This window comes from Doryrhamphus excisus, chromosome 4, assembly GCF_030265055.1.
Source record: "Doryrhamphus excisus isolate RoL2022-K1 chromosome 4, RoL_Dexc_1.0, whole genome shotgun sequence".
Lineage (NCBI taxonomy): Eukaryota > Metazoa > Chordata > Actinopteri > Syngnathiformes > Syngnathidae > Doryrhamphus > Doryrhamphus excisus.
This window is the reverse complement of record NC_080469.1, coordinates 13,649,234-13,663,573: the sequence shown is the minus strand read 5'-3', so window position 1 is coordinate 13,663,573 and position 14,340 is coordinate 13,649,234. Positions and strand designations below refer to the sequence as shown.

Sequence of the window (14,340 nt, the reverse complement as noted above, 5' to 3'; positions counted from 1 at the left end):
AAACTCAATTTTTGCCGCCATTACAGGCCACTATGAGCCAGTTGGGAGGCAGTTTGAGCCACTGCACGCCAGTAGGCACTTTATTGGCGACACTAGGCACCACAGCAAATTGCACTGGCGCGAACTGGCACCAACTGGCGCTGGCCCAGTGGACTCTTATCATAAATGAATTAATGCTCCAATTAGCGCTTCTATTCACTTACTGAGTGCATTGTCTATAACAGCCATCAATTCACACCAGGTCAAAAAGCATCTGAAGTAACTGCTGTGGCTGTAGAAAACCTCCTGATATTGTTTTTATTGTGAAGTATCATGAGTGCTGACCACTCATTTCCCTCTGCATGCGCTTTCAAATGTTGTCTGTGCAACTCAGCTTGAAACTCATGCGTCTTCCACTTGCCATACTGTAGTTTGCAATAAATCCATTATTGGTATTAATGTTCCTTACCACTATGACAGCATTGGTTCTGTTGTGGCTCTATTGTGTAATATCCATCCATCCACTTTCTATGCTGCTTATCCACACTAGGCTCACGGGTATGTTGGAGCCTATCCCGGCTGTCTTTGGTCGAGAGACGGGGTACAACCTGGACTGGTCGCCAGCAAATCACAGGGCACATACAGACAAACAACCATTCACACTCACATTCATACCTATGGACAATTTGGAGTCACCAATTAACCTAGCATGTTTTTGGAATGTGGAAGGAAACCGGAGTCCATGCAAACTCCACACAGAGATTCGAACCCAGGTCTTCTCAATCTCCTGACTATGTGGACTACATGCTAACCACGCACCCACCGTGCGGCATATAATGAGCGGTCAAATTTCAGGAATAGCTATTATTATTATTATTATTATAGCTATTATTATTATTTATTTTCGTCTTTGCGATCTAATTAAATAAACAATTGCCGGTATAGGTTTTTTTTTTCCAAAACCCAGACATCTAATGAGGCACACAAAAAATGGCTTTAAGAGTTAATTTCTGTTTATTCACTGTGTCTTAAACACAATGATATTGATGCATTGACTGGTTTGACGTGTATATGCACTGGACAGCATATGTACATACAGCATATACGTATGTATCACTTTGCCATTGCTTTGCACTCGTAAGTTTCCCTTACAGTTCTATGATTGTCACTCATTACCATGTTTTTCCTTTTTCCTTTTCCAGTGGCATTCTTCCCTATAAACAGCGAGGCTTTCCAATTTCCCAAAGGTAATAAACAAACAAAGGGAACACAGTCATTGTGAAGTTTCCCCTTGTAGGGCAACAAATGAAATTCATTTAAGGGTTCAGGTTGATTTGCTGCAAATTGTGCAGTTGTTAGATCAGTCTCCATTAAGACCAATGTTGGAAATGCAGGCTGAACAGGTCCCTGGAGAAGACAGCGGTGGTGTTTTAAGAGCGCTATTATCGCTCAGAACTTTAAAGATGATAGCTATGACACTAACTTCATGAAGATATACAGCAGACAATTTAGTGTCTTTTAGTGCTGCTTGGGAGGGAAATGTGGGTAATTTTGACATATATGGGTGTTTTCAGCTGCATACTGCTGCACAGCTTTGTGTTGGTGTTTAATTCGAGCCATATTTCATCATATCTCTAAATGTTGGCTTTTTCCATTATGCAAGAAATTGAAGACATATTAGTATCACAAAGGTTATGATGTTTTTAAAAGTACTGCCTGGCATCCTACAGAACAAAACTGAAGTCTGATTTCAATTTTAAATCTGAATTTTAAAAAAATCTGTTTCTATTAGAAAGGCTGACATAAAAAGTTGGAAAGTCCCCTTTATGGAGCTGCAGTGTGGCACTGTCAAACAAAGGAGCTGTGTTTAGCTTCAAGAGGTCGGAAAATCATCGAGGGCCAATCAGCTCATCCTGGATAATGTGTGTTAATCCTTTCAGTACGTGCAGCGGCGAAACTCAGCTTACATAAAGATGGCAAACATGAGGGCTTTTTTTTCACTCCATAAAATGCAACAGGGAAGCTGGTTTAATAATGAATTAAGAGTCGAGCAGAGAAGAAACAAATGTAGACACTGGAGGAGAAGGGAAACCCTACTAAGTCAGGGTGTGCAGACAGCGGGGACTCAGATTCCCTATCAAAGAATCCCTCACATTAAAAATACACACCAAAAAGAAACTGAGAAGAAAATGTCTTGCACGCAGTTGAATTGTTAATATTCAAACAAGACTATAATTCCATGATTTATGATCTACTTTCACAGTTTTGCTGCATATTAATGGAGGCTGACAGCCTCAGGCTTCTTTTCACCTCCTGCTGATGCAAAAGAAATCAGAATACTGCAAGTGATACTAATTTTTTTTCTTTAAAACATCATTGTATTTTGACCACTTGTACTGTCCATCCTCCATTTGTTTTCTATGCCGCTTATCCTCACGAGGGTCGCAGGTATATCGGAGCCTATCCCAGCTATCTTTGGGTGAGAGGCAGGGTGCACCCTGGAATGGTCGCCAGCCAATCACAGGGCACATATAGACAAACAACCATTCACACTCACATTCATACCTATGGACAATTTGGAGTCACCAATTAACCTAGCATGTTTTTGGAATGTGGGAGGAAACCGGAGTTCCCGGAGAAAACCCACGCATGCACGGGGAGAACATGCAAACTCCATACAGAGATGGCCGAGCGTGGAATCGAACTTGGGTTTCCTAGCTCTGAGGCCTGCGCGCTAACCACTAGTATGCCGTGCAGCCTCGTCCTGTACTGTATTGTTCACTAAATTGCTTGCTCAAACAAAGTACTCTACGTTTTGTTGACTCACTCTCATTATGGCTGCTAAATAACCCACCATGGGGTCAAAGAAATTTGCAAGCCCCAGTATTTTGTTCAAGAAGGTGAGGAAACACTTATTCCTCATTTGGAATTATTTTGCATTGTTTTCTGCATGTTATTTCCTATGGAAAACATTGCCTCGGTTTTCGTACATTATGGTTTTTTGTTGAATCTTTTGGAACAAATTCTGAGGTACCACTGTATGTAAAACTGTGGGAATGCATATACTGATCTCCTTAGTCAAAGATAATCTCAGGATTACTTTCATTAGTGTAACCTGTGGTTCCCTGTTGAGATTCTGCATGGGGGTACTTACAGCTACAGTATTTTTGTCATCAACATGCCATAAAAGTCGCCTGAAAATTGTAAATCCTTATGTAAATTAATCGTGTCGTTATTTGCACATAATCTTACTGTGCTTATTGTGTTTTTTCACATTGAAACGTGTGCTTGTCTTTGTACTAAAATGACTCACCTTGTGCCTGTGCCAGTCTGAATGAGCAGGTGCAACACAATATGGTCCAAAGAATCAGGACTCTCCTAGGAATTGAAAAAAAAAACATTTAACTGTAAAAAGGAATCCAACCAGGGATACCACACAAAGACACACAATTGATACACAATTGATACCTACTATAAATGACTTTAGTGGTTCTGGTGCCTCTCGTGAGATGTGGTCAAAATGCATTTGGAGACATGCTAGAATGCATGTAATACAGATATGCTCAAAGTTTTATTAGAAGTTATTAGAAAAATGGTCAATGTCCCGCCTGTGCTACGATGGCAGCCATGTTTTTTTAACCAATCTTTTTTGGTTAAAAATTTTATACACACATGACTGTCAGTCCCCTAACAATGTGTACCAAATTTTGTGGTGATTTGGCCAACCACCCTGAAGTTACAAGGGTGTATTGTAGAGCACATTGTGGAGCTTATCCCAGCTGAGGGTGAAAGAATAAGTCCTGGTTCTTTTCAAGGGACCCAAAGTAGACCCACTTGGCCCCACAACTCACTCAAAAGTCTGGTCAAATAGTCTTATATGGTTGTGCTGTTTTGTCCAGGTAAAAATAACTTTTGTGCTGCTTTCGTTTTTGAGTTATTGTTTATAACATAGGTCAACCAAAGGTCAGCCAGCCACCCTAACATGCTCTGAATTGAACCAAAGTAGGGCAATTTTTTTGTGCTCGATTTGTGCTGTTTTGTGCTGTTTTTGAATTATTACAGAGTTAATACAATGTTATTACAGTTTAACCAAAGGTCACCCAGCCCCCCAACATGCTCCGAATTGAACCAAAGTAGCACCATTTTGTTTGTGCTGCTTTCGTTTTTGAGTTATTAATGATATTAAGTTTTGGCCTATTACATAGCCAATCCCCCAATTTTCCTGTATGAACAGGCTAACAAAACTGAGCATAACAAAACAATGTCAACAAGCTGTAGGTTAAAGAAAAAATCACCCATCATATCCCCCATTCGTTTCTGGCAAATGTCACAAATAAAGTGCCAAATAACGTGGTTGAAATAAGCAGCTTCCACTGTAGAACTGGTGAGGAGCGATTGCTTTTCTTGAGCTTAACTTTAGGTGTTAAGTGGGTCCAAGCACATTCACAATATGTCAGTTTTTCCTTGCCTCTGTCACCAAAGTGCTTGCTCATGTGGGGTTCCATTGGTTTTCTGTGTGTCATAGAGGTTCTAGATATACTCCATGTGTTAAGTGGCTTGACATAACTTCTATTGAGAATAGTCCACATAGAAATACACTACATCTAATTAACTGTTTAGTTGTTTTGTTTGTTATAATAGTAGTTTCATAATTTTCCTCCTCTTAAAAGTAATCTTTTATGAGAGGACTGATCTCTATTTGCTGCCGGGTGATTACGGCGTTGTTGTTTTCACACTCTTTTTACACTCTCGTATCTGATAATGTGGTCGTGTGTGGCTTGTAATACTGCTAGTTTATTACATTTGTGGTTTTTCCTTAAACCTGCTGCTGAAAGGCACTCAGTTGCTGTTAAATCCCTCTCAGGACAAACTTAAGATATTAAAACAAAAAGAAATGGGTGTGCACCACATCCCCCTTTACACTGTATGTACTGTACACAAGCAAGCAAGGGGGGGGATATGATGCAACATTTTTGTGTTATTGGATTTCTCCTCCTCCTGCCATTGGGCTTGCATGCAGCCAATAAACTGAAGATGGTGCACAGCGTGGGAGGAGTGATAAGCACGACTGTCTCCTCCTCTCATACATTTTCTTTTTTAAAACAAACTCAGTGTTTGGCTGAGAAAACACAACTTTCTCACATATGACGTTGTAATATATACATATATATGCACTTCGTTCTAATTATACACCACTCGTATGCACTGTCAATAACGCATGAATGAAGCCCCCATGCCGACGACAGTAAGATGCAAAGTGATAAATATTCAACTCACCCCCCGACTCCTTTGAGTTCGGAGTGCGGGACATTGTCCGTCTCCATAGCGGTTACTTCATTCTCTCTTGCTGGGGTTCTTTCCTGTCCGGATGATGCATAGGAGGTCTTTCCATTCCGATTAAGCAACAAAACTCCAAACTTGTAAAAAAAAAATAATTCAAAAAAAGTTGTAAACCGGCGTTACAGCTGTAGTGCCATGGTCAACTTCCACCTGCGTGCGCCTTTCTCCCAGTCCTCTCTGCTGTGCGTCTTTTGGGTCACAGTCACGCCGGCTTTGTGGGTGTTTGGGGGGCGGAAGGGGGTGGGGGGGGATTATGTTGTGAGTGTGCAAACTTCCCCAAAAATCTCCCCTCTGTCGCTGTGGAGCTGCAGCGGGGACTGAAGGTGTGTCCTCTCTCATTGCAGGCTGTGTGTGCAGCCTCCTCAAGCTGCTGCTGGGGGGCTGTTGAAGCTCCTCTTGCATGTGTAAGTGCAGATTTAAGTGTCTTTGGAGGCTTCCCATGGCCTCAAAGAGCATTTTTAAGGATACTGACAGTGTAATAAAGCCCCAAAAGCACTCCACTTATGGATACCCCCAGCACACATCTTTATCTAGTCAACTGAACAGGTTACCTCGGGTCAAGTGGTTTTTACAATAGAGATGGGAATCATCATTTTTATAAAAAAAAAATTATAAAAATGATCACTACATTGGTAGAAAAACATTTTATGCAAACCAGCATACAAAACTATAATATAATAATAAAATACTCTAAAAATAATTTTTAAAAATATATAAAATATTAGAAATAATAACCATTGTGGGCTGCATGGCTTCCTAGTGGTTAACGCGCAGGCCTCACAGCTAGGAGACCCGAGTTCAATTCCACCCTTGGCCATCTTTGTGTGGAGTTTGCATGTTCTCCCCGTGCATGCGTGGGTTTTCTCCAGGTACTCCAGTTTCATGCTAGAAACATGCTAGGTTAACTGGCGATTCCAAATTGTCCATAGGTATGAATGTGAGTGTGAATGGTTGTTTGTCTATATGTGCTCTGTGATTGGCTGCCAACCAGTTCAGGATGTACCCCGCCTCTCGCCCGAAGACAGCTGGGATAGGCTCCAGCACCCCCGCAACCCTCGTGAGGATAAGCAGTAGAAAATGAATGAATGAATGAATATTAGAAATAATAAGCATTGTGGGCTGCATGGCTTCCTAGTGGTTAACGCGCAGGCCTCACAGCTAGGAGACCCGAGTTCAATTCCACCCTCGGTTATCTCTGTGTGGAGTTTGCATGTTCTCCCCGTACATGCGTGGGTTTTCTCCAGGTACTCCGGTTTCCTCCCACATTCCAAAAACATGCCAGGTTAATTGGTGACTCCAAATTGTCCATAGGTATGAATGTGAGTGTGAATGGTTGTTTGTCTATATGTGCCCTGTGATTGGCTGGCGACCATTCCAGGGTGTACCCCGCCTCTCGCCCGAAGACAGCTGGGATAGGCTCCAGCACCCTCACCCTTGTGAGCGGTAAGCGGTAAAAAATTAATGAATGAATAACCATTGTATAACCATTGCAATGAAAAATCATTACACAAATGTCAATTTCAGAAATAACATTCAAACTGGAATGCAATATAATTAATCAGTGACTATTGCGTTGGTCAGTGTATCACAACATATCATAGCAAGCTCAGTCACATGCAAATATGCCCCGAACAATTGGGAAAGTGACACTGTTTCTTCGTAAGTGTCTGTAGAATGTCTTATATGGAGTTACTGTACAAACCCCATTACACATTCTACATCCTGTACCACAAAACCACAGTTTCCCCCAAAGTGTCCACTGTGGTCACTGTGTCATGCTCAAATAAATATTTGAAAAGAAACACTGAGCAGAAAAAAATGAATAATGAAATGAATCATTTCTGACACATAGCGTTAATTAGTCATTGTAATTTATGCTGCAGGATACAATTGTCAGTGGTGGGTGAAAGTGCAAATTGCAGCAGATGTATTTTAATGAAATCCACTTAAGATAAAACAGCTTTGACACATCATTTACAATTGTGATCCATTTGACAGACAAATGTGCATGTCTACGCTTAGCGGGAGGTCCCATATTCCATCTGACACCACGGTTCAAAAATGAGCTCATGAGGTGTCAACACATTGGCCGCCTATTTATGGTAGCTTTCTTCCGGAACACGTCTGTTCTCACCGCAGTGACAGAGATGTGTTGCAGGCGAGCGCAGCCCAGTCATGTGCTGTGAAATTCCTCTGCATGGAGAAGTTCTCATCGACTCGCCTTGATAGTGTCCAAGAGGGGGGAACCCAACAACAGAGCGCCAATTCAACCGCTTGCAACTTCATTCACACGACCCGTCCCCTCGTTGTCCTCTCTGTCTGGCCTAGTAGGAAAGTTGTCACCTTGAAACAACACCGCCAAAACATGTGGCTGTGTTTCTTGGTCTGCAAGACCCAAGACCCCAAGACTGATAAGCGGAGTAGAGTCGATGCAACAGTTGTAATCATCTTGAAAGTATGTGCTCATATCAGGACTAACTTCACTGAAGAATGAGCAGACCACTTGGGAATCTTTTTTGGGAACATTTCTCAGTGTTAGTGCTAGATTGAAACATTAATGCCCGATTCATATGTCTTTACGTTTGTTTTTTTTTACAAGATGCACACTAAAGTATGTCACTTTTAGAGTAGTTGAAGCTATAAACATGTCCACAAAGCAACATCATTTGCAGGTAAAAACACAATCAATAGCAAGGACAAAGCCAAAGAGCATGGAGCAGTGTAGCGTGCAGAAGGTTACGCACTGTAGAAGAATGGCATTTGAACACATGCATACACGTATATTTGTAAATAAATTGTTATTTTGATGTAAAACAACCCCTTTTGTGTTATTTTTGTTGTAATTTAAATATTTGAGCTGTCACAAAAGCAGGAAATTTGTCTCAAAGTAAAAGTTATGTTTGAAATTTATCTTATCTGAAAAAGCTGTTTTTCTCCCTGTTTTAGTCAGGAACTGATATTTTCTGAAATTTACCTATGTTCTACTGCTGATTACAAAAGAACAGAAAAAGGTAGAAACATTTCTATCAGTCTATCTTTCTTTTAGTAGGTTCCGTGCTATAAAGCCATAAAACGAAATATCCTGTGTGCCTTGAAAAATCAGTCAAAATATAGCAATATGCAGTTATTGTAGAATTCTTAATACATGGAAAAGCTGTGCATCACTGACATTTCCGGCAAACAGTACAATACAACGTGGATGGTGTATCGCTATAGTTGACATGCAGGTTACAAAATGTATTTAGCATGTGTTTCCTGCTGTCATTTGAGGCGGTTTGTGGTCACATGTTTATCATCACGGTGGTCCTTGTCTTGACAGCTCTTTTAATGTTGGCCTGTGGGATCATCTTGACCTCTAATTCCGACACCTACCAGTCCAGTCCCAGCCCAAATCCCATTGACGAAAACCAAAAGTGAGTTCTACGGGGAATAACTTTTCAATAGAGATCCAAGTTTATTTGATAGCTAATTTTTCTTCCATGTGAACACCATCCTTTGTCTATCCTCCTCGCCCATAACCAATAGCAGGTGTGTGGAGATGTCCTGTGGTTGTTTGGACTGCAGACTTTTGGTGGGTAATTGGAGTCAGCTGACAACATACTGCACGTGTTATGATGCCTGTCAGCAGTCTGGAGAGAGGATTCCCTTGCAGGACACATTATTCATCCTACACATTGCCAGATATTACGATAATGACATTATTACCTGTGTTATTTTACTGTTTTTATGTCTTGGTTAGTTATGGTATTGAACCAAATGCAAGACAACCCTGAATATGACACCACTCTTTCTCAAGATCTGAGATGACCCATGTTTTATATGCAGGCCAATATGGTTGTTAATAGAGCAAGGATGCTTTAAATTTCATCCCCTCCATCCCCTGGCCTCAGAATGCAAGAATAGTACCACATCATTCACACAATAGTCAACAACACTTTGTGGAGCTGCTTATAACAAGGAAGATTTCATAATTATTACATTTATGTGATGATACTCTACTTTTTGAGTCCAATCTCAAGACACTTGACACAGGTTGGTCAATTGTGACTTTAGTATTATACAGTACTTTGCGGTGTCTTGCTACAATGCTCCCAAACACTCCAGTTATTTTCCATTTATGGTTACAGACCATAACCACCCTTGAAACGTGGCATAGTGCCATCATATCAGTTGTAGTTGTCGTACATTTTTATACATATAACAATGTGAATAAAAACCCTTCTTATCTAGGAAACCTTACTATTGATATGCAGACCACAATGCCTTTCTTGTTTCTGTCTGTTTACATTCATTTTAGTCGACATTTGTGAATTAAGACACAAGAGAACAATCTTCTGGTGTACTGCAGTGATGATTGAAATTCTCGTCCTATAAACACACACAGCCTTTTGTCTGTCTCTGGGAATTGGGGCCATCTGATTGCAGCAGCCTTCGTCCAAGCCGAGGAACAGCTGGCTCCAATAAGATCATGCCCTCGGCGCTCTGTTTAGTCATTCCATACGTTCCGACAGGAAATTTAACATTACTATGGTGTCTTTGTTGATGCGAGGACGTAGTGAAATAGTGTTCTTTGCTATCAATGTAACTGATGGTAAAATGTTTTATTGGTTTTTCATGTATTTAATACTCCTTTAATGGTCGCATTGTCATACCTGTGCAGTTTCAGGAAAATTGCTGGTCAGACTGGTCTGACATTTGACCTGAGCTGCTCTAAGCGTCTAGAGTCACCTCATTTAAAATCATTGGAGTTTTGGTCTGACATAGGACAATAATCACTTGGTGGTTTGAAGAAAATCAGCTGGAAATAGTGACATTAAAATGCCGAAAAGGTGCTAAATTGGATCTTTGGGAATACTAACAAAACACAGTCAAATTAAAATGTATCCTATGTATTGCACTATAACAATATGGACAGCTGGTATTTAAAGTATTTAAAGGGGAGTTATTATGCTCATTTTCAGCCCTAGAGTTGCTACACACGATAACTCACACAGAAAGCTTTGTAGATCCTTCAGAATCTGCACCTATTCCTGCTTTCCAAATGGTCTGTTTTAATTTTTTTCACCCATGGCACTCTTCCGGGCACCCATTCCGCTGTGATTGGTCACACATCCAAACGACATCCCGAGAACTTCCAAACTACTACAGAATTCTAATTTTTTTGATATAGAAGTTGATAATAAATGAATAAAGAGCAACTTGAAAAGTGTCTAGGAGCTGCTTGTAGCTCATTGGCTACAGGTTGGAGACCCCTGACTTACCATGTATGAACTCAAAGAGTGGTAACATACATACATCCGCGTTTATTGAATGCACATGATCTTGACACAACATTGGTAGTAAAAATGTGGCCATTACACGCTTTTTGCGGGACTCCCTGTGCTTAAAAAAGATCCGCCAAGTGTAGTGAAAAAGGCTGTTAGCAACAACAGACATTCATGAGTTTTTAATTCGAACGCATGCAGGTAAGAAGACTCCTTGTATGCACACTCTACAATGCTACACAGACAACCGCTGACTTACATAAAATAAACACAGTTAGAACACCAATAATTGTTTATTGCACGTCCGACTCTTTAACATGACCAAGTACCGTTGGAAAGCCATCGAGCTTCAGATAGTACAGCTTCGCTCATGTTCCCAAAACAGTCTTATATTTTTTTTTCTTGCTGATCAGGAATCTGAAACTCCAACCACTTCTGCCTGATGTTTGCCTCTGTAGCAAGTTGGTCATATATCTCATCTTGTTTCATATTATCTACATACTGTATTGTATATAACTCTGGGAAAAACTGTTGATTTTGTTAATACTTGGGTTGTTTATATTGTTTATTTTTTTATATTGTGTATTTTGTACTGCTTAACTGATTCTGTACTCTTGCTGCTGTGCAATGCAAATTTCCCCACTGAGGGACGAATAAAGGCATATCTTATCTTATCTTAAGTTCAAACCTCTACAAATATTTCCTGGAAGCCATTCGCGTTAGTTCCATGCTAACATGGTTAAATTTTCGACAAACAGCAGAGCTGAGAGAGGGAAACGGATATAAGGAAGTCCGGCTCAGTGTGATGTCACAGTAAGCCTGTGTTATATAAACAAGTTTAACAAGTGTGTTTTTATAAAGATAATCCTGCTCAGTTTGAAGAGGCGCATTATGGGCATACCCAACCTCCCACCCCCAAAAAGTCAAGTTTGGGGGGTTGGCGGATGGTGGATGGCGCCAAACGAATCCACCCCAAACAAGTCAGAGCTTTTCTTCCTGTCCCTCACACAGATGCAACTTCAACACAACTTGAAAACTTTAAAACAATGGTTATCAGGGTAGCAGAGTCATCAAGCAATTGTTGAGCAGCTAAGAATTCTGAACCTACCAAGTGAGTTTGACATAGAATAGAATGTTGACTGTTCATTGTAGTAAAATTTTATTTTTTTAGTCTAAAGAAACAGGTAAAGAAAAAGAGGGGTTGCCTCATGGCAATTTAACAATACATTTATTATTAAGATATTGTGTATATTATAATGGTGTAGTTTGTGGTGGTGTACTGCATCACTCTAAGAGCTACAGTATGTCTTCCTATTTAGCTACATAACACCACTAAGGATAAATGATGGAGAGGAAGGGGCGATGAAATCTATAAGAATGATGACAAAATAGCAGGGTATTTCTTGTTGATTGGCGGGTATGATTATGTTTGGGTCCGTGGCTTGATTTGGTGTGAAGCTGCACACTCTTACGTCTATTATAGCAATCAGTCACCTGAGGCTTTTTACATTTCCTGCACTGGGCCCAAGTGAGTAAAAGTTCTAATTTCTTTCCGCTATAAAATGTTAGCAATGAGGATTTGTTATAATAAATTGGAAAGCATAAGTCCGAAAGCAGCATTAGACAAGGTCGTTATTGCCAAGTGCTCACACCCCCGCAGATCCGTGGGGAGACGGAAGCTGCTGCCAAGACAGAAGCATTGTTGCGTTGACATTTGTGCGGAGGATCAAACTGCTGATGAATAATCCATATTGAAAAGCTCACCATCCTGCCAAATGTCAAACAGCAGCGGGGGCCATTGTTAGCGAAACTAACTCCAAGTCTTCATTCACTGTCGTCACAATGGCTCGTCACGTATGTGGCCATGTGGCATTGCACTCTAGTTGTGTATTGACTTTTGCGTTCCATATCATTTTACATCTTACATTTGTACCAAACTTGGAGTGGATGCATATTTTACACAATTCTTTTGAAATGCTCCAAAATCCAAATCATAATGACTGAATTTCTGCTACGGTTTCACATGTCGAGTATATCCCTTGTGAATGGCGTATTACCGTTACCAAGTAATGTTTAACAACTTCTCACCGAGGCTGCACGGCAGTCGAGTGGTTAGCACGCAGACCTCACAGCTAGGAGACCAGGGTTCAATTCCACCCTCGGCCATCTCTGTGTGGCGTTTGCATGTTCTCCCCGTGCATGCGTGGGTTTTCTCCGGGTACTCCGGTTTCCTCCCACATTCCAAAAACATGCTAGGTTAATTGGTGACTCCAAATTGTCCATAGGTATGAATGTGAGTGTGAATGGTTGTTTGTCTATATGTGCCCTGTGATTGGCTGGCGACCAGTCCAGGGTGTACCCCGCCTCTCGCCCCAAGACAGCTGGGATAGGCTCCAGCACCCCCGCGACCCTTGTGAGGAAAAAGCAGTAGAAAATGAATGAATGAATGAATGAACTTCTCACCGAGCCCTGAAACAAGTTTGAGATGGCTCTGAATGCTCCGTTTCAGAGAGTTTTTTCTAACACCGGCTCACTGTGACTTCACAATGAGCCTTGTGAGAAGTCACCAGCTCCATCCAGCGAGTGACTTCCTTACATGGGTGTCCCCAAGTACAAGCTGTAGCTCGTGAATGCCCTTGACAGTCATTCTCACAAAATACTACAAGTAAAATATCATAGCTTAGCCCAGGACTCTCGCCTCCAACATTTTTTCCAATGAGAGCTACTTTTTCAAAATGAGAACAGCCGAGAGCTACCAGAACTCTTTTTTTTGTAACATTTATTTTCATAGCTTATTTCAAACAAAAGAAAACGCATTAAGCTTGTGATGCCAGAACATTAACAAAATGTCAGTAGCATTTTGTATTACCAGGATGCATTTATAAGTTTCTCTCAACTTACAATTAAATGTACTTTAAATGTACTTTTCAATGTACTTTATTTTCAATGTACTTTATTTCCAAAGCAGATCTCCACTCAAACTGTGAGGTCATTGTCTTTATGCTATGTTGTGGTCATTTGTCATTCAATAGAGGCAATAGAGACCCTTTGGCGAGCTGTTGGCAATCAATAACGTAGGTGTCTCACGCTAATGCTAATGATGTTGTGGTTCTTTATTACGTGTGTAGACAGCATAATGATATACCACATGAGGATAGTGTTTAACTTGGACTGCAAATACGGCCGTCGTGTTTTGTATCGGTTTAAAAGTTTCTGTTTTGATGTTATTTGGAGCGGCATTCTTATTTTCTTATGACATGTGTCTTATTTCCATGACACACTTCTTGCAAAATCCTGCAAAGTCCATGCATCCATTCTATAAACCCCAGTCCACACTTTAGATTTTACTGTGCTGTCGAAACTTTCTGTTTAACTTTGCTGCTGACATCCTCGGTTGCGGCGTTGTTTGAGTTTTCTTCTTCTGTGACTTCTTCTGCGGCACACGTTCCACCCGACTTTCTGCCAGTCTTGAAGAAGGATGGTATGTAAAACGATTCAACTCAAGAGTTATTTATAGCGGCTATATTATAATAACTTTTATTTTAATCCAATTTGAATCCATTGTAGGGTAAAACATTGGGATAGTTGGATATTTCGATATTTTGTCGCACCGCTGGTGAAAAGTCTATCTGTTGTGTCGAGGTCTCACACATCTGGACAGAGCCACACTTCCATGCTCAGCCAAGCCTTTTCCAGCCTCCTGTTCTTCACTGTTTACTGATCCAAATCTTCTAACAAAGGCTTCAGTTTAAAACCG

General features: G+C 40.7%; 1 protein-coding gene across 6 annotated transcripts in view; it reads right to left on the bottom strand.

Moving 5' to 3' along the window:
• LOC131128272 (collagen alpha-1(XXVII) chain B-like) overlaps positions 1 to 5,496 on the bottom strand; it is a 59,995-nt gene extending 54,499 nt beyond the window's left edge. For all 6 annotated transcript variants that reach the window (XM_058070961.1, XM_058070967.1, XM_058070963.1 and 3 more), the window contains exons 1-2: positions 5,257 to 5,496; positions 3,293 to 3,357 (exon numbers count right to left, since the gene is read on the bottom strand). In XM_058070961.1, the coding sequence (XP_057926944.1) occupies positions 3,293 to 3,357; positions 5,257 to 5,303 (112 nt within the window). In that variant the 5' untranslated portion in view covers positions 5,304 to 5,496. The remainder of the gene's footprint in view (positions 1 to 3,292; positions 3,358 to 5,256) is intronic.
• Positions 5,497 to 14,340: the final 8,844 nt, after the last annotated feature.